General features: G+C 43.6%; 1 protein-coding gene across 1 annotated transcript; it reads left to right on the top strand.

The window, feature by feature from the left end:
• Nucleotides 1–12,005: 12,005 nt before the first annotated feature.
• Nucleotides 12,006–24,788, top strand: LOC129106847 (interferon-induced protein 44-like). The gene is made up of 8 exons (XM_054618103.1): nucleotides 12,006–12,135; nucleotides 16,684–16,725; nucleotides 16,813–16,846; nucleotides 18,826–19,021; nucleotides 21,971–22,129; nucleotides 22,244–22,415; nucleotides 23,236–23,336; nucleotides 23,455–24,788. Exons 2-8 carry the CDS (start codon nucleotides 16,686–16,688, stop codon nucleotides 23,626–23,628), a joined length of 876 nt encoding a protein of 291 aa, XP_054474078.1. The 5' UTR covers nucleotides 12,006–12,135; nucleotides 16,684–16,685; the 3' UTR covers nucleotides 23,629–24,788.
• Nucleotides 24,789–25,328: the final 540 nt, after the last annotated feature.

The following is a 25,328-nucleotide window of genomic DNA, read 5'->3' as shown; positions in this document are numbered from 1 at the left end:
CAAACTGTTGGGGTCAAAGTCTTTCTGGGAAAAACAACATTTCATATGTTTGACACAAAGTAGTACAGCTTGTTAAAAGAACACTTCTTCTCGTGCAACGTCTCCTCATACAACAGTTGGTATGATATGTTACGAAAAGTTATTCCTCATTTTTCTTGGTTTTATTACAAAAGCCAGCAACACAAGTCAATTTCTGCTTGTTACGTGTAAACAGTATTTTCAAAATAGAATTGGTAAAATAATTAAGTCAGGTTTAGTAAAATATTGTTTGGGATTAAATAACTAGAGAAGTGATCTTATTACGTGACTGCCACAGCCTGACCTCAGTACTCCTGCCCTCTGGTGGCTTTGCAGGTTGTGGGGGTGTGTCCTCCCAGAGCTGACCTGCATGTGTCAGCACCTGCAAATAATCAAGCCAATCAGGATCCTCATTTAAGCCTCAGTCCCCCTCAAGCCTGTGCCAGATTGTCTTGTGTTCACGCCAAGCTCTCCAGCATTGTTTCCAAACCTACCATTTTTCCAGGCCTTGTTTACCTGTCAGTGACTTTGCTTTCTCCCCTAGACAAAGCTGATTTTTGCCAAGCCCTTGCCTGTACTTCTGCCTCCCTGCCTGACCCTTTAGATTCTGACCTCGGACTGCTCTGTGCCTTAGCCTCTGCCTTAGCCCTTGCCTGTGCCTCTGCCTGATCCTTGTTTAATTTTCATTTTTTGCCATTAAAGCTCTCCTAAGAGACTTTTTCTGTGTCCGCTTTTGAGTCCTTCCAAGGTTGCTTGACAGAACAATCTGGCCAGCATGGACCCAGCGGACATGAAGCAACTGCAAGCTGCAGTGCGTGACCAGGGAGCCGTGCTGGGATCCCACCAAGATGGCCTACAACAGGTTATCCAAGACCTGTCGTCTCTCTCTGCTTCTGTCCATACCCTAACCACTCAAATGCAGCAGTCAAGATTGGATGGGGCCCCGGCTGGACCCGGCCCCTTCCATCCCACTCAGCCTCCTGCCAGGGAACCTAGCGGTCTACTCTGGGTTGTCACGGTTCAGGTCCACTGCAATATCCTCACCAAACACCATATCTTGAGTTGGGAGAACCTCATTAAATTCACTGATGTGTGTCTGGTTTTTAAAACATTACATGGTTTGGCCCCGCCTCCACTCTGTGATTTTATGAAACAAAGCAGCAGACGCACTAGATCTGCTTCAAGAGATGATTGTGTCATTCAACATAGGTCAAGCTCTTTTAGCAAATCTCCATTCTCTGTGAAGGCAGCACACTCGTGGAATGCTCTGCCATCACACACACTCTAAGAAAAGAAAACTTGAGAAAACTTAAAAAAGTAAAGCAACCAGCTGCAAAGCCTTTTTGAGTTTACTCAACTCAGGGCTAATGTGTTGTGTCAACTTAGGATAAGAAGTTCACTCAAAGTGCCATCTTAAATTTGTCAAACTTAACATCACTATTCAGACCTACTTATGTACTTAAGTTAAGAATACTTAAAATATTGCATTTGAAACTCACATCTACTCATGTACTTAAGTTAAGAATACTTAAAATATTAAATTGGAGAAACTTGAAATGGTGTGTTCTTATATATTGGAAACATACATCAGCAGCACTGAACATTTTTTGTTGAGGGAACCTTACTTTAAACTTAAAATGTTTTGTTACTCAATTTCACTGCCCGTTAGTTGAGTATATGTAGCCTTCATTTTTATTCAATTAGAAATATACAGTTTTGTTCGGAAAAGCCAATAGTTAAAGAAAACAAAATCATCCTCAAACACGAAATGTTTAATAACAATTAGGAAAAGTTTGCTTGTAAAACAATATTAACGTCTGTCAATTTCTGTGTCAACATTTGAATAGTATACAGCAGAGGCTCAATATACATAAAAATCTATATTGCCAGAACCCCATTTTAAATCAAATGACAGCAACTAAAGTTTTGTCATGTAAAAACTTAATCAAAACAAAAACAACATGTGTCTGCATGGCACTATGTGGCAGTAACAACAATAAACAAAAACAAATCTTAAATTATAATACACCTAAAGTGCAGGACCAGAAATGGATAGTTCAGCTGTACTATACAAAGTAGTAAGGTGAATAATAAACTTAATAAACATATAATACTTAAGAATGTTCTTAAGTTAAGAACACTTAAGGAGACATTAGCCTAAATCAAGCAGTGAAAAAAAACAGCACTGACCAAAGGTGCCATGGATAAAACATTAAAGTACTTTACACCAAAATGTGTGTAGTTACTAGACAACATATTGGGAACGAATCAGGAACAACCTGATTGTTGATGAGTCTTTAAGAAATACTTCCAAAATAACTTTATATTCACCATTGTGTGTTATCCTAATCCTATATGAACTGACAATAAGAAAAAGAATCAACAACAGTATGTGGCCTGCCAACAAAGTGAAAACTGAAGTAGCTTAAGAACTGTTAATAAGATGCAAAAACAACCATTTACCACAAGTTATGCTTTCTAGAGCATACACGGTACCAATGCTGGTACAAATATTCTTTCATTATGGCCACAGTTCAATATGAACATTTCAACAATTCTACAAATATTCGTCGCACTGAACAATGAATACAATGAACATTGGCCTTTAGAAACTTTATTGACCATTTTGGTCAACTCATACCATCCGCATTTGGTCAGGTTAGCGACATTTCAGTCCCTAATGTAAATCTAGCCAAGATCATAGGCTTTTTAACATGCCAGGCTACTTCAGCAAATTGTTCTTTAAGGCCTGAACCCGGGCAGAGCACTGGGTCCCAAAGTTCATGAACACGTTTTGAATGACCTCAAAGGTGTACCTTAAGTCCTTCGGATAATCCAGGTTCAGAGCATAAATTAGTCCAAACAGAAGGGCAAATGCAGTTGGGAAGTCGCATAAATCATCCAGGACAATCCGCTCCTCAACAACCAAGGCAATGCTTATAGTTGTTGGACTTGAGCGGACCGTCCCAACGTCATCTTCAACCACTGTGAGTATGCAACTCCCTTGACACAAATTTCCTCCGGGTCTGTATTCTACAGAAAAACAAGCATACAGAGACTATTATAAATATTCACCCCCTCTTTAAGGTTTTCATTTTTTTCCTCCCATTCCCTAACAATACAATTTAAAAGTAAAAAAAGATTTATTTATTTTTTTGCTGCAGATTTAAAAAAAAAAAATAATAATATATATATACACCATTGAGAAAGTGATCGATGACAAGTTGGCATTTGTGTTTTCTTGCTCAATGTGAGACCTTAATGACATTACACATTAGTCTTACCAGACATGTCTTCAGAAAGCCGTCCGGCTTGTCCCTCACGAAGAAAGGTAGACCTTTTAGAGCTGCAGTCTTTCTATGTGCAAGCACATCTGTTGTCTGAAAAATACAAAATGAAGATTAAAAATATCATATTGCCTAAATAAAATCGTTTGTCTCACACCTTTACCCAATTGACAATTATAATGCAAAAATTCAATGTAAACTATAAAAGACGTCCAGCATGTATTTTTGTAGTTCTTAAAAGTGGAAAGTAGCAACCACATCATATTTAGCAGCAAATATCCAAACCTACCCATATTACATGAATATAAGTGTCACCAGGCTGCACGGTGGTGTAGTGGTTAGCACTGTCGCCTCACAGCAAGAGGGGCCAGGGTTCAATTCCCGGGCTGGACAACCTTCTGTGTGGAGTTTGCATGTTCTCCCCGTGTCAGCGTGGGTTCTCTCCGGGTTCTCCGGCTTCCTCCCACAGTCCAAAGACATGCAGCTTAGGTTCATGAAGACTCTAAACTGCCCGTAGGTGTGAATGTGAGTGTGAATGGTTGTCTGTCTCTATATGTCAGCCCTGTGACAGACTGGAGACCTGTCCAGGTGAACCCTGCCTTCGCCCATTGACAGCTGAGATCGGCTCCAGCACCCCCGCGACCCTTAACTGGATAAGCGGTTACGGAAGATGGATGGATGGATAAGTGTCACCATAACAACAGTACAGTACAATATGCTTCCTTTCATTCTGTCCATTTTATAATTGATGTCTTGTGTCACACTAAACTGTTGTGAAAATGCCCCTTACAGTTTTGGTCCCACTTCAAATCTAATTGAGGATTTACTTCCTACTTATTGATTACCTGTTCGTCGAAGTTGTCTAGAAGGATCCTCATGTCCTTTCCAAGTGTTCCGCTTCGTTTTCTGTACAGCTTAATAAGCTGCGATGAGTGTGCATCCAATGATGACAGGAAGGTCTTCTTCAGGTCCACTCGAGTTATTCTGAAGAACTCTGCACAGATCTAAGAAAGGTGACAGTTTTCATGGACATGCTCAATGTCCAAAACTATGGCAAACTGAAATCTTATGTACAATTGACTTAAACCTTTGAAATGATTTACAAAAGGGAGAACATTTGAAAAATATCTAGTTAACACATTAAAAAGATACCAACCTGTTCTTGTAAAAACAACCCAGGCCACCTCTCCATGACATCGGCAACAAGTGGTTCTTCATCCACTATTTCCTTCCTCCGCAGAGAAAAAGTCATTTCCATTTTGTAGTCAATGAAATGTGCCGTTCACTTCAGGTTTACTAGACTGTTTATGTACTCTTGAAAGGTGGGATTTCAACGCACCAGTTGTCTTGAAGGTGCAGATGCAGTCTGCATACAGAGTTATTATGGTGATGTCTCGTCTGTAGTGCTTGAGGAGAACATCTTGACTGGGATGGGAAAACTTGCACTCCTTGCACTGCATCCAAATCCTATGAAGCAAGGAAAGATAATAAAATGTCAACAATGTGCATAATTGTCAAAAATGCACCAAATGTAAGAGCTTCACGTCCCCGTTTTTTTTAAATTGCACAAAATAGGCAATACTGAAAGCAAAGTGGCTGCTAAAGCCATCCACACTAAGGAAGCAGCAACATGTTAACATGTAAAGACAAAGCACACGTGATAACACGTTCTGCACATGCGTACACATCAGTAACGTTAGCTTTGGTACAGACATTTACTTTAATACTGTAATACTTTAATACTGTAATACTTTAATACTTTAATACTGTAATACTTTAATACTTTAATACTGTAATAGTGCTAAACCGATAGCCGCGGGTCGCTGTGCTAAATTACACATGACGTCATGAAAACGGGAAAAGGCGGGACGGGTCCGTCACGTTGTAAACAATCCTGTTTCAATGTTAACTGTTGTATTAAAAGAATAACACGTTAGCTGACCTAGCAGTTAGCTAACTCACTGAAGAACAGCAGCCTTACCTGGTTCATGTGTTGTGGAGGCAGAAGGCATTCTGCAGCAACATGCAGAAGAAGAGCAGCGGAGTGGACTTGCTATCTGTTACCGAACTTTCTGAATTTCAAAGTGCGCATGCGCAGTGGTAGACGTTCTCTCTCGTCTCTTCACTGAGCGTTGTGAACACACAGACTTTCTGTTAAGGTCATGGACTTTCTGTTAAGGTCATGGACTTTCTGTTAAGGTCATGGACTTTCTGTTAAGGTCATGGACTTTCTGTTAAGGTCATGGACTTTCTGTTAAGGTCATGGACATTCTTACACATTAAGATTCAGGTAGAAAAGGAAGATGTCAATCAAATGATATCTGAAAAAATAAAGTATCTAAGCAGAATAATAAACAATGGTATCAAAAAGTCAATGGATCTTAAACAGGGGCTACAGAAAACAATTATTATTTATTTGATTGTATTTATTTTATTATTTAAAATATAAGACTAAAGTAGTGAACTCAAGTCACACGTGTGTTTTTACTCATGTAGTGGCCTTAGTTACCTCAGCAGATGCCCAAACCACTATCCAAAGTTTTCTCCACTTAACATTTTCAGTGGATGGCGCTTCTTATTAGTAAACTTGACATTGTGGGTTAGTTCAACTTTTTTCAAAGGTATTTGCTGACCCAACTTTGAAAAAGGTGTAAGGATAACAATTTTGCATACGCACAAACAACACATACAAACATTCAAACATGGCCTTAAGGAATGGCTTGTTGCCAATCAGGCGTGCAGGCATTGATGTACTGACTGTCCTGCCTGCTTGTTTCGCCTATATGTGCATTTGTCTTGTTTTTTGTCTATTTTCCATTTTGATGTGTATGTTGTGTGTCTCAGTGTTGTATATGTGCTTGTACTGTAGGTGTGTTTGTTCTGCCTGACGCATGCTGCAGCCTGTTATGTCTGCTCTGCTCTAGTGTCTTAAGTACACTTTGCTTATATGTGCATTGGTTTTGTCTATATGCTACTGTCTGTTTATCTATGCATTTTAATTCTACATTGGCCAGGGGCCAGCCGCTGCAGCACCCGCCCCGTGGACGGGTGGTGGAAGGAAGGTACCTCCCCCTCCACCCAGCTGCACTAGAGGGAACATCAACCGGGCCCAGGAAATCAAGAAGATTGGGGGCACCTGGGGAACGAGGAGAGAGGAGCTTTAAGGGCGGGAGAGAGGAAGAGAGAGGGAGAGCACATGGCTGGAAGGAGCGCGGAAAGCACATGTGGACTGGAGGACTGCCAAAAGGAGAGGACAGAACCCGACGAGGAAGGGCTGGACCAGGAGGACCCGCGCCCTTATTCCCGATTACGGAAGAACCTTAGTTTGTATAAGATTTCCCTTTTTGTGATTCCCGATTACGGAAGAACCTTAGTTTGTATAAGATTTCCCTTTTTGTGATTCCCGATTACGGAAGAACCTTAGTTTGTATATGATTTCCCTTTTAGTTTGTATATGATTCCCGATTACGGAAGAACCTTAGTTTGTATATGATTTCCCTTTTGTGACCGGACTCCCAATAAAACCCGTTGCACCGCAACCCTGCTTCTTTCCTTAATTCCCGAATCCCCGCCGCCGACGAAGGGGGTTGCCACAGTGGTGGAGAATGCGGGCAACGCGATCCCTGGACTTAAACACAACCCAGACCACGATGGAGCACGCCGACCAACCCGCCACGAGGGACGAGGAGATAGACATCCTACGGAGATGTATGGTCCGAATGGCCGAGCAGCTCGCTCGGGGTCCTGCATCCGCCGCCCCCACGAAGAGGCTTACCAAGATGGGACCGGACGACGACGTAGAGGCGTACCTTGAGGTGTTCGAGCGGACCGCGGACCGTGAACAATGGCCAGCGGACCAGTGGGGCCACATCCTAGCGCCCTTCCTGACCGGGGAAGCTCAGCGCGCCTACCGGGATCTCCACCCCCAAGAGGCGGGGCATTACCCGACGCTCAAGCGGGCCATCCTCGCCCATTATGGACACAGCCTCCCCGCCCAGGCGCAGCGCTACCACGACTGGAGCTACGAACCGCTCGGCTCAGTGAGAAGCCAGATTTCCCAACTCGTCCGGCTGGCCGAGCGGTGGCTCGTAGAAGGCGACGGCCCCCCTCTGCTGGATCGGCTCGTCATAGACCGCTGCATCCGATCTCTTCCCCCGGCGCCAAACGCTGGGCCTCCGGGAACCAGCCCCGAACGGTGAACGATCTCGTGGAGCTCCTCGAGAACCATCAAGTAACCCAGCGGCTTTGCGGAGGAACAGCCCCGCCTCCCGGAGGGGGAGCCGCGGACCGAGCGACGCGGACGGAGGACAGAGACCCCGCGCTCCCAGACACCGGTCGTCCGAGGCCCCGCCTACCCGGCTCAAAACACCGTGGCCCGCAGAGGCCCCGCCCCCCCGACTCCGAGAGAGAAGTGGAGGTGCTACACCTGCGGCCAGGAGGGCCACCTGGCCCGCCACTGTCCCGGCGCAGGGGACGTGTCAATGCCCACGGCCAGTCCGTCCGACCAGAGGGGAGGAGCCTGCCTCCGCACCACCTGCTGGTCACACGAGAGGACCGTCTCGCCGAGCCTGCCGGTACGGGTGGGACGGCGCGACACCCATGCCCTCCTGGACTCAGGGAGCGTGGTCACCTTGATCCGGCCCGACTTAGCCTGTGGAACGCCCGGGCAGGACGTGGAGGTGGGCTGCATCCACGGACAGACGGAAACATACCCCACCAACCACATCACAGTACAAACCCCGAAGGGGACCTTCACGGTCCAGGCCGGGGTAGTGCCCAACCTACCCATGCCCCTGTTAATTGGACGCGACTGTCCCATCTTTGGACGACTGTTGGGGGCGGAGCTTCGCCCACCCAGACCCCAACATCCAAGGACGAGACCGCGCCAGCTACGAAGCCGACCCGTCTATATGGCAGGCCAACCCCCGCCATCCCCGACTGACTCCGACGAGCCTCCGCAGAGACCCGCGAGAGAGGTAGGACGCCGGCCTCACGCCTCGTCCACGGAATCCCTTCCCCCCGGGGACACCGGGCACGATGACTGCCTCCGAGCCGATACCCCCACCAGAGGAGAGTGAGAGCCCACCCCTCATCGACTTCTCCGACCTCCCCCTGGCCGTTGAGGGGCGAGCGGACAGGGGCGGACGGTTCGCCACCGCCCAGCTGGAGGATGACTCCTTAAGACACGCCTGGGGACACGTGCAAACCCACAAGGGACTATCACGGGACTCGGTGAGTCGCCGGCAGTACCCACATTACAGCACACGGGGAGGGTTACTGTATAGGGTAAGTCAGAGGGGGGGAGAGGAGGTGGAACAGCTGATCGTTCCACGGTCCTATGTTAGCAAGGTGTTGTACATGGCCCACTCACACCTCCTAGGGGCTCATCTGGGGATGGATAAGACCAGGGACCGGGTGTTAGATAGATTTTATTGGCCAGGGGTAAAGAAAGACATAGAGGACTACTGCCGAGCCTGCCCCGAGTGCCAACGTACCGCCCCTAGACCGTCCGTACGGAATCCCCTCATACCCATGCCCCTGATCGAGGTCCCCTTCGACAGACTAGCATTAGACATCGTAGGCCCCCTCCCCAGAACTAGCCGAGGTCACCGCTACATACTGGTCATGGTAGACTACGCGACCCGCTACCCAGAGGCCATACCTCTCCGCGCCGCCACAGCCAAGGCAGTGGCAAGAGAGCTAATGACGTTATTTAGCAGGGTGGGAATAGTTAGGGAGATCTTGACAGATCAAGGCTCCTGCTTTATGTCCCGGGTGTTAAAGGACCTCCTCAGTCTGTTACAGATCCGCCACCTCCGGACCTCCGTCTACCACCCCCAGACCGACGGACTGGTAGAGAGGTTTAATCAGACCTTAACGCATGCTGAAAAAGGTGATGGAGGTCGATGGAAAGAACTGGGACCAGCTACTCCCTCACGTCCTGTTCGCCATCAGGGAGGTACCCCAGGCCTCCACCGGCTTCTCCCCGTTCGAGCTACTCTATGGGAGACGACCGAGAGGGCTCCTCGACATCGCCCGGGACGCCTGGGAGAGCCAACCATCATGACCATCATCGAGCACGTGGAGCAGGTGCGGGACAGGATGGCGCAGGTGTGGCCCGTGGTCCGGGAGCACCTTGGACGAGCCCAGCAAGCCCAAGCTCGGGTGTACAACCGGGGGGCCCAGCTGCGCACCTTCGACCCGGGCGACCAGGTCCTCGTCCTCATCCCGACCTCTGAGTGCAAGTTCCTGGCCAAGTGGCAGGGACCCTATGAGATCATCGACCGGGTGGGCGAGGTCAATTACCGGGTACGGCAACCGGGGAGACGCAAGACCACCCAGCTGTACCACATCAACCTGCTGAAGCGGTGGCAACCACTGACCACGCCGCGGGATCCAACTCTCCTGACGCTGGCCGCTCGACTGCCCCCTCCAGAGGTCCCAATGGGGGAGCTGCTGAGCCCGAGCCAGACACAGGACATGCGGGACATGGTGCTCCAACATCTGGATGTCTTCTCAGAGCGACCCGGCAGGACCACAACCGTCAGCCACGACATCCGGACGGAACCGGGAGTCAGAGTCCGCCTCCGGCCCTACCGCATCCCGGAAGCACGGCGCGCCGTCATCAGAACAGAGGTCGCCCGCATGCTGCAGATGGGGGTCATAGAGGAGTCCCATAGCGCGTGGTCCAGCCCAGTGGTTCTGGTACCCAAACCAGACGGGACCTACCGGTTCTGCAATGACTTTCGCAAACTGAACGAAGCGTCTGCTTTCGACGCCTACCCTATGCCAAGGGTAGACGAGTTGATAGAGCGACTGGGCCCGGCCAGGTTCATATCCACCCTAGACCTCACGAAGGGATACTGGCAGGTCCCCCTCACCAAGCGGGCCCGGGAGAAGACGGCGTTCGCCACACCAGACGGGCTATATCAATACACCGTCCTCCCGTTCGGGGTGCATGGGGCACCCGCAACCTTTCAAAGGATGATGGACCGGATCCTACGGGCCCACAGAGAATACGCTGCCGCGTATATAGATGACATCGTAATACACAGCAGCACCTGGACCATCCATCTCCACCACCTCCGAGCCGTCCTGGGGGCGCTTCGAACCGCCGGCCTCACGGCCAACCCCAAGAAGTGTCGCCTGGGCCTGGAGGAGGCCTCCTACCTGGGCTATCAAGTCGGGAGGGGCTGTGTGAGACCCCAGGACGAAAAAGTGCAAGCCATCCGGACCTGGCCCAGGCCAACCACCAAGAAACAGGTGAAGTCCTTCCTGGGACTAGTCGGGTACTATCAGAGGTTCATCCCTGCGTTCGCAACACTGGCCAGCCCCCTCAACGAGCTAACCCGGAGGACTCTACCCGACCGAGTGAAGTGGACGGAGGAGGTTGAGGAAGCCTTCTCCCACCTACGGCAGGCTCTCTGCACCGAGCCCGTGCTCATCACCCCGGACTTCAGCCTCCCCTTCGTGGTACACACGGACGCGTCTGAGGTGGGGCTGGGAGCCGTTCTATCTCAGGTCCGGTCAGGAGAGGAGCATCCGGTGACCTTCATCAGCCGGAAGCTCCTGGCCAGCGAAAGGGCCTACTCAACGGTGGAAAAGGAGGCGCTGGCAATCAAGTGGACCCTAGAAAAGCTCCGTTACTACCTCCTCGGTCGGAACTTTAGCCTGGTCACCGACCACGCCCCCCTAAAGTGGATGGCAACGGCCAAGGACACCAACGCCAGGGTGACGCGCTGGTTCCTGGCCCTGCAAGACTACCGCTTCCAGGTGGTTCATCGACCCGGAAGGGCTCACGGTAACGCCGACGCACTGTCCCGAAGGGACGCCTGCCTAGGGCTAACAGGAGGAACCCCCGGCTTGCTGCTGAGGATGGGGGTGTGTGGCAACCCCACGCCATTGGCCAGGGGCCAGCCGCTGCAGCACCCGCCCCGTGGACGGGTGGTGGAAGGAAGGTACCTCCCCCTCCACCCAGCTGCACTAGAGGGAACATCAACCGGGCCCAGGAAATCAAGAAGATTGGGGGCACCTGGGGAACGAGGAGAGAGGAGCTTTAAGGGCGGGAGAGAGGAAGAGAGAGGGAGAGCACATGGCTGGAAGGAGCGCGGAAAGCACATGTGGACTGGAGGACTGCCAAAAGGAGAGGACAGAACCCGACGAGGAAGGGCTGGACCAGGAGGACCCGCGCCCTTATTCCCGATTACGGAAGAACCTTAGTTTGTATAAGATTTCCCTTTTTGTGATTCCCGATTACGGAAGAACCTTAGTTTGTATAAGATTTCCCTTTTTGTGATTCCCGATTACGGAAGAACCTTAGTTTGTATATGATTTCCCTTTTTGTGATTCCCGATTACGGAAGAACCTTAGTTTGTATATGATTTCCCTTTTTGTGACCGGACTCCCAATAAAACCCGTTGCACCGCAACCCTGCTTCTTTCCTTAATTCCCGAATCCCAAATCAATAAATACATGAATAGAATAAATAAAATAAAATAAATGAACAAATACTTAAATAAAATAATAAAATCAATAAATAAATGAATTAAATAAATAAAATAACTACAGTAGCTAACGACTGGACTTCTGCCTCACTAATAAACTAATAAACTACACTCATCACTTGTACTGTTATCAGTAGGTGGCAGAGGGATGGATGAACTGGTGACACACCCAGCAGAGAGAGAGGGAGAGGGGAGCAGGTGAAAGTGAAAGTGTTTTCTGCTGGTATAAATATCTGTATAGTCACTGCGTGCTGAGGTATAAACTGCTCTGTTTAGTCTCTGGACTCACATTCTGCCTTTGACTTCGTCTTCAAGTTCAACAACAGGTATGAGTTTCTCTATGAAGACCGTTTACATGTTTAAACAGCACAGTTCTTATAATTGTTGATTATAATCTTTTTTTACAGAATACAAGAATTATTGTAAAATAAACTGACAAGATTTATCATGAAGTCATTTTGCATCAGTCACAAGTTAATTAATTTTGGTTAAACTTGGGATTGAAAAGTGTGTTTTCTTCACGTTGCAAAAAAGTAAACCGTTTGTCACGGTGACTTGAACACATCAAGTGTGACAAACTTTTCCGTTACAAAACAAAACGAAACTGAAAGTTGTGATATTTCATCAACAAGTTTTTCTTCTACATGTCATATTCAACAATCTGGCCCTGAATAAACTGTTCTCTTCAAACAGAATCTGTAAAAACATTCAATTCTGAGCTCCTCAGCTCGACCAGGAAGTCATGATTGTTTCTCCTGAGACCAGCAGGGTTATGAATATGTATAAATACTGGAGCCTCTGTTTTATTTCTACACTGGTAACACTTGTAGATACTTGGAGACATGTTGGATAAATGTCATTTTGCATCAGTCACAAGTTAAAGTTCTAATTGGGTTTGATTTAGTTTCAGTTAAATCCTGTTTTTTGGTTAAACTCAGTAGTTCATCTAGTTGTTATGATTATGTCCTCTCAACCTCCAAAATCCGGCGTCGGGATTGAAAAGTATGTTTTCTTCACATTGCTAAAAAATAAAGCCTTTATCACAGCCAGAGGCCGTAAAGACCGTGGGTACGTCCCAAAGCTCTTATTTCAGCAGCCGATCACACTGATCTGATATAGATCATCCATCCATCCATCCATTTTCCGTAACCTGCTTATCCAGTTAAGGGTCGCAGGGTGCTGGAGCCGATCTCAGCTGTCATTGGGTGAAGGCAGGGTTCACCTGGACAGGTTCACCTGGACGGGGTTCACCTGGACGGGGTTCACCTGGACAGGGTTCACCTGGACGGGGTTCACCTGGACAGGTCTCCAGTCTGTCACAGGGCTGACATATAGAGACAAACAACCACTCACACTCACATTCACACCTACGGGCAGTTTAGAGTCTTCAATGCACCTAAGCTGCATGTCTGTGGACTGTGGGAGGAAGCCGGAGAACCCGGAGAGAACCCACGCTGACCCGGGGAGAACATGCAAACTCCACACAGAAGGTTGTCCAGCCCGGGAATTGAACCCTGGCCCCTCTTGCTGTGAGGCGACAGTGCTAACCACTACACCACCGTGCAGCCCTGATATAGATCATCATCGATGGAATTTCATACCAGAGTGAGGACAGATCACAGATGAGAGAGAGAGAGACAGAGAGACAAAGAGAGAGAGACAGAGTCAAAGAGAGAGAGACAAAGAGAGAGAGAGACAAAGAGAGACAGAGAGAGAGAGAGAGAGAGAGAGATTGTCTGTATTTCAGCAGAAAGACTTTTTACATCATTTATCGTTCTTTCCATTCTGTTACATGAGGGTAATAGTTCCTGAGTGTCGGGTTGATGAGTTATGTAATTCCAATTTACCCCGAAACATTGAGCCTAATAAGTGAATGCCAGTGTTTAGGAAAAAACATAATCATATTCTGGATTATTTAATAATGACATCAGTATGAATACACAGAACACAGTATAAATACTCAGAACACAGTATAAATACACAGAACACAGTATAAATACTCAGAACACAGTATAAATACACAGAACACAGTATAAATACTCAGTATAGATACTCAGAACACAGTATAAATACTCAGAACACAGTATAAATACTCAGAACACAGTATAAATACTCAGTGCATGTCACAGGTGTACTTTAGGACTTTAATACAGTTGGACAGTTGGAATGAGCTTTATTCAGGATTGAACAAACAGAAAGAAACAGGAAACGAGCTGAGTCACGCAGAGAAGTCCAACCGGGAAAACAGCCAACAGCCACAGGAACAGACAGAGAGACCAGGAGGAGCAGAGGCTAGACTAGTGGTCATCATGAGTATTACTGCACTGATGATTACTGTGTCATTATTAATATTACTACAGTGATGATTACTGTGTCATTATTAATATTACTACAGTGATGATTACTGTGTGTCATTAATATTACTACTGTGATGATTACTGTGTCATTATTAATATTACTACAGTGATGATTACTGTGTGTCATTATTAATATTACTACAGTGATGATTACTGTGTCATTATTAATATTACTACAGTGATGATTACTGTGTCATTATTAATATTACTGCAGTGATGATTACTGTGTGTCATTATTAATATTACTACAGTGATGATTACTGTGTGTCATTATTAATATTACTACAGTGATGATTACTGTGTCATTATTAATATTACTGCACTGATGATTACTGTGTCATTATTAATATTACTGCAGTGATGATTACTGTGTGTCATTATTAATATTACTGCAGTGATGATTACTGTGTCATTATTAATATTACTACAGTGATGATTACTGTGTCATTATTAATATTACTACAGTGATGATTACTGTGTCATTATTAATATTACTACAGTGATGATTACTGTGTCATTATTAATATTACTGCAGTGATGATTACTGTGTGTCATTATTAATATTACTACAGTGATGATTACTGTGTGTCATTATTAATATTACTGCAGTGATGATTACTGTGTCATTATTAATATTACTACAGTGATGATTACTGTGTGTCATTATTAATATTACTACAGTGATGATTACTGTGTCATTATTAATATTACTACAGTGATGATTACTGTGTGTCATTATTAATATTACTACAGTGATGATTACTGTGTGTCATTATTAATATTACTGCAGTGATGATTACTGTGTTATTATTAATATTACTACAGTGATGATTACTGTGTGTCATTATTAATATTACTACAGTGATGATTACTGTGTCATTATTAATATTACTACAGTGATGATTACTGTGTCATTATTAATATTAGTACAGTGATGATTACTGTGTCATTATTAATATTAGTACAGTGATGATTACTGTGTGTCATTATTAATATTAGTACAGTGATGATTACTGTGTGTCATTATTAATATTACTACAGTGATGATTACTGTGTCATTATTAATATTACTACAGTGATGATTACTGTGTCATTATTAATACTACAGTGATGATTACTGTGTCATTATTAATATTCGTACAGTGATCATGTGATCAGCGGCTGCCGTCATCAGAAACAGGGAAAGGACGTCTCATTTCCTCGTTTCTCTCTCCTGATGGTTTCTGTTTCATTATCCTAATGGTTTCCTCGTTTTACTCTCTCCTCGCATGGTTTCCTCGTTTCCTCTCTCCTGATGGTTACTCGTTTCCTCTCTCCTCGCATGGTTTCCTCGTTTCCATTATTAATATTCTCCTGATGGTTTCTGTTTCATTATCCTAATATGGTTTCCTGTCATTATTAATATTACTACAGTGATTACTCTCCTCGCATTATTAATATTACTACTCCTGATGATTACTCTTAATCCTCGCATGATTTACTCGTTTCCTCTCTCCTCGCATGGTTTAATTGTTTCCTCTCAGTCCTCGCATGGTTAATATTAGTACGTTTCCTTATTAATCCTCGCATGGTTTCCTGTGTTCATTATTAATGGTTTCCTCTCCTCGCATGGTTTCCTCGTTTATTAATCTCTCGCATGGTTTCCTCATTATTAATCTCTCCTGCATGGTTTTACTCGTTTCATTCTTAATGGTTACTACAGTTTCCTTACTGTGTCATTATTAATATTTCCTCTCTCCTCGCCTGGTTTACTGTTTCCTTATTAATGGTTTCTGATGATTACTGTTCCTCTCTTAATCGCATGGTTTCCTTACTGTTTCCTCTCTCTCGCATGGTTTACTGTTTCCTTATTAATGGTTTACTCAGTTTCCTTCTCCTCGCATGGTTTCCTCTCTCTCGCATGGTTTCTGTTTCCTTATCCTCGCATGGTTTCCTTGTTTCCTCTCTCCTCGCATGGTTTCCTCGTTTCCTCTCTCCTCGCATGGTTTCCTCGTTTCCTCTCTCCTCGCATGGTTTCCTCTCTCCTCGCATGGTTTCCTCGTTTCCTCTCTCCACGCATGGTTTCCTCGTTTCCTCTCTCCTCGCATGGTTTCCTCGTTTCCTCTCTCCTCGCATGGTTTCCTTGCGTCTCTCCATGCACCCCTGGTGGGTGGGACTAAGACGCAAGTGAGGGAAACGAGGATGCAGTTAAGAGACTTGGGATGTTCCCCATTATGTTCGTGAGATTTTCTTACTGAATCAGTAAATGAACATGTATTGTAAAGCGCTTTGAGAGGTCGTAAGACTAGAAAGGTCCATCTACTGTTTACATTGGAGATTGTTTTTCACTTTGATTTTAATCCTAAAAGCTACAATCAACACGTTTATGTATATTTTTTTCCATTTCAATTTAACAAGTAACAAATAAATACACTGTGATGTAATATAACGTTGATATATTCTATTGCTTTCTTTTTTAGTGGGTGTTCGGTTAAGTTCACCATTTATGACTGAATTTGTGTCTGTTCTACTCTGCAGATATGGGAGGATGGTTCAGTTCACCCCCTCCACCCGATCCACGTAAGATCATTTTTGAAAATAATTTATAAAAAGTTAAACAAATGTTGTATTATCGTTTCATTTCATATGAACATGTGTCCTTTTCAGTTTTTGGTGACCCATGGAGGACAGTAAACTGGGGGTGAGTGTGTCTCTGATTTCCTTGATTTTTTCAAAATACAGTGTATGTCCATTTATAGACCTAAACAAAACTTTTCATGGATATTTTACATCCCTGCTCTACCAAAATATAAACTGCTCCACAAAAACAACAGAGTCTCACAGCAGTTCATCACAAGTCACAAAATAAATCTATTTTTTTAACAGTAGTTTTTTTTTTATGTCCCTCAAAACATTTTATTTAGGCAACAAAACCAACAGTTTTGTTAGGCAACAAAACAAAACCAACAGTTAGGTTTAGGCAACAAAACCACCAACAGTTAGGTTTAGGCAACAAAACCAACGGTTAGGTTTAGACAACAAAACCAACAGTTAGGTTTAGACAACAAAACCAATAGTTAGGTTTAGATAACAAAACCAACAGTTAGGTTTAGGCAACAAAACAAAACCAACAGTTAGGTTTAGACAACAAAACCAACAGTTAGGTTTAGACAACAAAACCAACAGTTAGGTTTAGACAACAAAACCAACAGTTAGGTTTAGACAACAAAACCAACAGTTAGGTTTAGGCAACAAAACCAACAGTTAGGTTTAGGCAACAAAACCAACAACAGTTAGGTTTAGGCAACAAAACCAACAGTTAGGTTTAGGCAACAAAACCAACAGTTAGGTTTAGGCAACAAAACCAACAACAGTTAGGTTTAGGCAACAAAACCAACGGTTAGGTTTAGGCAACAAAACCAACAGTTAGGTTTAGGCAACAAAACCAACAACGGTTAGGTTTAGGCAACAAAACCAACAGTTAGGTTTAAACAACAAAACCAACAACAGTTAGGTTTAGACAACAAAACCAACAGTTAGGTTTAGATAACAAAACCAACAGTTAGGTTTAGGCAACAAAACCAACAGTTAGGTTTAGACAACAAAACCAACAGTTAGGTTTAGACAACAAAACCAACAGTTAGGTTTAGGCAACAAAACCAACAACAGTTAGGTTTAGGCAACAAAACCAACAACGGTTAGGTTTAGGCAACAAAACCAACAGTTAGGTTTAGGCAACAAAACCAACAGTTAGGTTTAGGCAACAAAACCAACAGTTAGGTTTAAACAACAAAACCAACAGTTAGGTTTAGGCAACAAAACCAACAACAGTTAGGTTTAGGCAACAAAACCAACAACGGTTAGGTTTAGGCAACAAAACCAACAGTTAGGTTTAAACAACAAAACCAACAGTTGGGTTTAGGCAACAAAACCAACAGTTAGGTTTAGGCAACAAAACCAACAGTTAGGTTTAGGCAACAAAACCAACAACGGTTAGGTTTAGGCAACAAAACCAACAGTTAGGTTTAGGCAACAAAACCAACGGTTAGGTTTAGGCAACAAAACCAACAACAGTTAGGTTTAGGCAACAAAACCAACAACAGTTAGGTTTAGGCAACAAAACCAACAACGGTTAGGTTTAGGCAACAAAACCAACAGTTAGGTTTAGGCAACAAAACCAACAACAGTTAGGTTTAGGCAACAAAACCAACAGCTAGGTTTAAACAACAAAACCAACAGTTGGGTTTAGGCAACAAAACCAACAGTTAGGTTTAGGCAACAAAACCAACAACAGTTAGGTTTAGGCAACAAAACCAACAACAGTTAGGTTTAGGCAACAAAACCAACAACGGTTAGGTTTAGGCAACAAAACCAACAGTTGGGTTTAGGCAACAAAACCAACAGTTAGGTTTAGGCAACAAAACCAACAACAGTTAGGTTTAGGCAACAAAACCAACAACACTTAGGTTTAGGCAACAAAACCAACAACGGTTAGGTTTAGGCAACAAAACCAACAGTTAGGTTTAAACAACAAAACCAACAGTTAGGTTTAGGCAACTAAACCAACAGTCAGGTTTAGGCAACAAAACCACAGGAGTCCAGAAATCATTTGCGAGATTTGTCTGCTGAGCTGCTCATTAATATACATTTGTTGTCTGTGTTGTTTCCCTCTCTGAGCAGAGACAAGCAGAAAGCTCTGCAGGATGTAAAGGACTATGAACCTCGGACTGAAGGCCGGCAGCTCAGGATTCTTCTTCATGGACTGGTTGGAGCTGGAAAGTCCAGTTTCATCAACTCCGTCCAAAGTGTCTTACAGGGCAGAATGTGCACCAAGGCTCTGGTTGCTAACACCTCTCATTCCAGTTTCACCAAGAAGGTACACAGGAAGTCTCCGGTTTCCATTTTAAAGGCGCAATAGAGACATGGTTTTCTTTAACTTTTAATAGATTTAAGATTTAGACTTTTCTTGCATTGGTTCCCTATAAGCAGTTCTGTCTGCCAGCAGGTATGATCTCCTTTTACGGTACAAAGGAAGTGCTTCAATGGAAACAGGAAGAGGGTATTGCTTTTGTTTTCCCCACTAGCCATCGGTAGTGTAGCCGAGGGTTATGAGTTGCTCTCATACTTATGAAGGTAATAAAAAACAACATGGGGGTTTTGTCGTCAGAACCAAGAGGAAAAACTCTTTATTTCCTTTGAAACTGAAATGATCTTCTCCACGTAGAAAATCCTTCACTGTCGTTCTTTGCTCTTCTTTCAACGAAGCAATACTCTCCAGTCCTGATAGAACTGTTGCTTTGATATTAGCTATGCTAACGTTTCGGCAGCCGATGTTGTTTAAGAAGAACAATCGTTACTAGGGACGCCCCCCAAAACCCGGTTCTAAAGAGGAACTGGTTCTAAATTTTTCTTAATTAGTTGTCTTTTTTCTCATAAAATAATAAAAGACAATAAGAGTAACGTTAAGAAACCAAACCGAGCGAGCAGTATCAATAAGAGTTCTAGTATCGATGAAGTCCTAACGATACCCATCCCTAGTCGTCGCTCCGTGTCATCTCACACACATAAGCCCCGCCCCCAGCAGCCAGTAGCTCCTCACAGGACTCTGATTGGTCCGTGCTCTGGCTCACCCTGACACAAACGCTTGACTTGAAGCCTGACGTGATGGATCTGTATGTGATATCGGATCCCACGGTTCTTGCGTGATCTCTTGACCTCGCAAGAATCCAGAAATTGGGATTCCTACAGCTGTTAGGCTCGGAGGAAAACTGAAAGCGAAACGGTTATGTCAAGGGACAGCGGCACCAACAATAATACCACTAGGACATGCTAGCAGGGGGTTTTAACTTTGTGTTTCAACTTTAAGTGTTGATGCGTCTCTGTTTGTTCTGTAGCGTTGTTAATGACTACGTTAAAATAAAAATATTGCTTACGTAAAAATTGTGGGGCACCAGTCCTTAATAGGAGAAAATAATAAAAATATGATCAATAATTTGGTAACAAATTATCCAGTCTCAATATCTCAGGCGTAAGTCCTGATTTCAGTGACCTCATAGTTCCAACCTTTTGAATCAATATGACAGACAACGGCTTGGCGATACATGGGTAATTTATTAAAAAGGGAATTAAATGAATGGATGACAGGATTATTAATTAAAGAACAATACAAAACATGAATGAATGGGTTTCAAATAATCAGGCAATATTATATCAAATAGTGAAGAAAAGTTGAGGTCTCCTCTTTCTCCTATCTCTGCTCTATCTGGTCAATCTATATTATTATTCAGAGCTTCTATATCTCCTACATCAACTCTGGATCACAGTACAGTTGAGATGTTCCTACTTTGTGCCGAGGGGTCCGGATGCCTTTTGCGGGTCTCTGCCGTTGCTTCAGCGGTGGTTTCAGCTCTGCCGTCGGACTCTCCGGTCCGTCGGAGGTGAAGAGGGTGGAGTTGAGGGTTCACGGACCGGTGGCTCTCCGCTGGCTCCGCTGGCTCTCCGCTGTCTCTGGGGTTCTCACTCCATCAGCAGGCAAAAGTCTCTGAATTCTTTGTGTCTTGCTTCAAGACGGGCGTTGGATCCGGTCCAGTGTGTGGAGAGGGATGGAGCTCTGAATAGTTTGATAACTCAGACTACTCGTTGATATTCTCCAACTAATCTGGTTTTGGCCTAAACGATAATAATTAAAGTTGATGTCTCACGAGATCAACAGATGTACATTAAAATAAAATAAGGCTTACTTAAAAGAATGATTCTAAGATGCTTAAAGGAGTTTGAGGAAGAAAAGTATTGACAAAAACTGCTGATCTAAAATAAAATAACGGGAGCTTGTGTGAAGCTGCCTAACACTTAACAAGACACCTAACACGGACAAAAACGAAAAGGACAAGAGAGCGAAGAAAGGAAATCTCCTGGTTTTATCTGTTCAGGATAGGTGTCGGGTCCCAGGGTGTGGCTTGATTTTATGGCTTTGTTTTTGCCAAGATTTGGGATTCCTTTGTCCCTAGTGTCGGTGGTCTTGTTTAGTGAATTGACTAATCTAACATTTTAAACAAATGTCCCACGTACTTTTCTTCACTATGAGCTCAATAGACCTTACACACTTGTATGGATGCAGAGATGGGATTTCAGTTACATACATTTGGTATACAGGATTTAACAGAGGTTATGCGTGTCAGATATGTGTTATCACCAATTGACCACTGGAGGGCAATATGGTCACATGATGAGTCCGATCTGAAATATCTGAAAATGAATTTAACTCTGTTTTCCACTCCACAACTACGCGAGAAAGACGCAGTATGCTGAAATCAAATGGGAAATTCTTTGGTTGGGGTTATTGAATGTTTCACAGACTTATGCAGTATTATACAGGGATACAAGGAATAATTGCAGAGATAGGTAGTGTGGATCCTGTTCTCTTGAGCCAAGGAATTTATTGCTTTGACCTCTGTTAGCTTTTTGGTTTAGTTCCTTGCTGTTGTTTACACATACAAACGAAAGGCATGCTTGAGTTCATCCCTTCATGTTTGCTTTTCCCGATGTCACGTTATCAGCTAGAGAGGGGGGGGTTAGGAAGAAGGTTATTCATTGGTTCGTATTTCCCGGGCTGACTTGAGATCTTCCTATCAGCCTGTGGAGTGTCAGAGTTGACGCCTTTTTGGCTGAAGAGAGGGAGCGAAGAATGCTTCGGGGAACAAATGGAGGAGCCTCCATTTTTTAGTTATGCCAGGCTCGTCCAGCCTCGCTACAGTTCAGTCAACACAACTTAAAGCCAGGCAGAACAGGCATCATAACTGCATTCTTCTCCATTTATGGTTCACAGTACACGACCTACCAGTTTGAAAAGGACGGCCTGGACACCTTTTACCCTTTTGTCATCAATGACATGATGGGCATGACAAACAGCAACTACAGAAACAGAAAAGTCCATGTGAAAGATCTCAAGCGGGCGTTGAAGGGACATGTGAAGGACAGTTACACGGTAGAGTTACTGCATTTTAAAACTGACATCATGCAGGTAAAAAACAAAGAACTATGTTTCTGTAGTAATCGTTTGGATTGTCATCTTCTAACTAGATCTGACTTTCATTTTCAGTTCAATCCTGAATCTAAGTTAACGAAGGATGATCCATACTACAACAATGCCCCAAATGTCAACGACAAAGTGCATGTTCTGGTTTCTGTCATCGATGCTGACACAGTAGCTCGGATGGATGATAAAGTTCTGACTGCATTGTGGGAAATCAGAGAGGAGGCTAGTGATCTGGGTGAGGAATCATGTTTATTCTTCTCCACTTTGGGCTTCATGAATCCAAGTGACTCCTTTTATCACCAGACCAGTAGATTATTACCTGGGGACCTCTAGTGGTTCGTCAGTGATCTTAAGAACGCTTCCTTGTCAATTAAAAATGAAAAACTGTACAACAAAGTACCGACCCTTATATATTTTATTATTTCAGTCCCTTGCGAATCACCATCTCTGTGATTTGAGATGCAATTTGAAAAAAAATAATGTTTGCAAGGTTTCTAGTTTGATGCTGCGTTGAGAATTAAACATTTAAGTTTTAACAACTTTTTGGCAGCAAATTCAGGAGGCTGATCTGGCTACACAGCATGGAGACCCATTCACACCAGAGAAGGGGCTCTTTTTGAACATTTTATAGGTATAAAAAGGCCTATAAAATATAATATTTACAATATTGAATACTCATATTACATGTTTTTAATAATATTAAGTGAAATCCCATGTTCCCCTGGTAATAGTCCCATTCAAACAGGGCTTTAACGGGACACTACCCCAAATACATTTAAGAATCAAACACCCTGCTCCCGTTGGTTTCTTAATAGTTTTCGCAGCACCTGTGGCCAGTTTGGATAAATGTCCAATGTAATAGGTTCATGTTAAAGCTGGAGTGCAGTAGTTTTTAATATAAATGATCGTCCTTTACGTTCACGGATTTGCCCAGGGGAACTTATTTTGAACAAATCTGTCCGACATAAAATGACCAGTTTTACAGCCGATGTTTGTACTTATTCAAGAAAGAATAATGAATAATACTTACATATATGACATTTTTCATCCGGCAGAGCTTCCACAAGTAGCCATCTTCACCAAAATTGATGTGCTCTGCCCTGAGATCAAAAAAGATGTGAGGAATGTCTACAAGAGCAAGGAACTGAAGAAAACGGTATATTATTATTATTATTATTACTTGAAATGGAATATAGTTTTGTATTTCCAGTATTTATTTACAAAGCGCTATTCTGTAATCTATGAACTGAGATTTAACTGATTTTTAAACACAGATGGAGAAGTTCAGTAAAGAAGTTGGCATCCCAATGAACTGCATCTTCGCCGTGAAGAACTACCATGAAGAAGTCAAGCTCAACAATGACACCGACGCTCTAATCCTGAGCACACTGAGCTGCATCATCAACTCTGGAAATGACTTCCTCCAAATGATAGATGTTGAGGAATGATTCTTAAATGCATGACTGGCAGTTTAAGTGAATATGCACATGTCCATCTAAAACATTGATTTTGACTCTTTTAAATTCTGCCACCTGCGAGCCTCAGAGCTTCACCGCTGAATAGCAGGTATTAACACAAAGCCAATGGTTGCATTGTGGAAGTATGTGGACCAAATTAAGTAGTAATGTATACACTGCTATTTAGTTACTAAACTTCTTCTTTTTCACAATTTCATCATTTAAGCTTCTAAGAAATCAATTGCTTTGAACAGGCTTTAGATTTAAGCCCTGTAGTTCAAATGTTATAGCTCACTTAACATTACTCTCCTTGCTGAAGTTAGCCATGCTAACACTTACAGTACAACATACAGTAGCCACTTAGCATTTGCTTTTTAGCTTGCAAAATTAGCTGTGAAGATATGTAATATGACTAATACTAGATTAACATAGTAATACTTATTGGTAATTGTACATTTAACGCTCCTTTGCCATCAACTGGTGTCCCACAGGGCTCTATACTGGTCCCAATTCTGTTTAGCATGTACATTAATGATCTTCCTTCTGTGTGGAAAAAGTGATATATCTTAACTTTTACTCACATTAAAACTACAGAAGAGGTTGCCACCAAGCTGACAGATGTTGAAGGTCACATCCTGACTTAACCAATGTTCTTTGCAATCGAATGTGTTGAGAACAGTTTGTATGTTTTTCTCCAAAGGCCACAGCCGAGTTGTAGAGCGAGATGTTCTCATCTCAGGAGAGCAACTACAAACTGTCCCAGAAAACAAATATTTAGGAGTACACGTAGATTTAAACCTGAACTTCAAAACTAACATAAAAAAGGTCATAATAAAGTTATGACATCAGTAGCTTCCCATCAACCGAGGCGGCTAAACTGTACTTCCAATCAGTGGTTGAGCTATTCCTTGTTATTGGATAATAACCACTGTATTGTTTATGTTTTTATCACAATGTAGTATATTCTTAACTAGTTCATGTATCGTATCATAGTTATTATTCCAGGATGCCTAACAGCATCAGGCAAAGGCACTACCGATGAAAACTAGCCTTCAGCTAACTCAGGTGCATTTACATTTGTCTGAATGTTGTCCTTTTTCAAATAAATAAATTGAATTAACAGCAACAGAATTAATGTCAATCGTCATTAATGTTATATTGTCGTAATTGTTAACTGTTTCAACGTCAAAAACTGGTACACATTAGCTGGATCCTCTCAGTCCAGCTGAACCATGTCGCAACAGTGACGTTGACTCGCTGATCCTGAGCTCACTGAAAAGCATCATCAACTTTGGAGAAGACTCCATCGACTTCGATGAGAGTCAGTCTGAATGCTTAAACTGAAATGTTTGAACGCAGCATATATAGACCGTATTTCAGGACGTCAGAATAACGATCTGCAAGAATTCCAGAGGGATCTTGTAAATTATTTCATTACACATTGCTTTCACTTTATAACCCCTGGAAACTTGCCTTAAAATCTTCAGTGTTTCGCCGCAACATTAAATATGCATGACTGAATAAGCAGCTATTAAAGTATAAAATAAAAATAATGAGGCAAGGCAGGGAAGTCCAGACAGGCAGGGTCGGCAACGGGAAGTCAGTCCACGGGAAATTGCTGGAAGGTCTGGCATGAATGCGGCGAACGATCTGGCAGCGAGTGTGTGACTGACTGGGGTTTAAATACTGCA

Source organism: Anoplopoma fimbria, chromosome 18, assembly GCF_027596085.1.
Source record: "Anoplopoma fimbria isolate UVic2021 breed Golden Eagle Sablefish chromosome 18, Afim_UVic_2022, whole genome shotgun sequence".
NCBI lineage: Eukaryota > Metazoa > Chordata > Actinopteri > Perciformes > Anoplopomatidae > Anoplopoma > Anoplopoma fimbria.
This window is presented reverse-complemented; position numbering and strand designations above follow the sequence as displayed.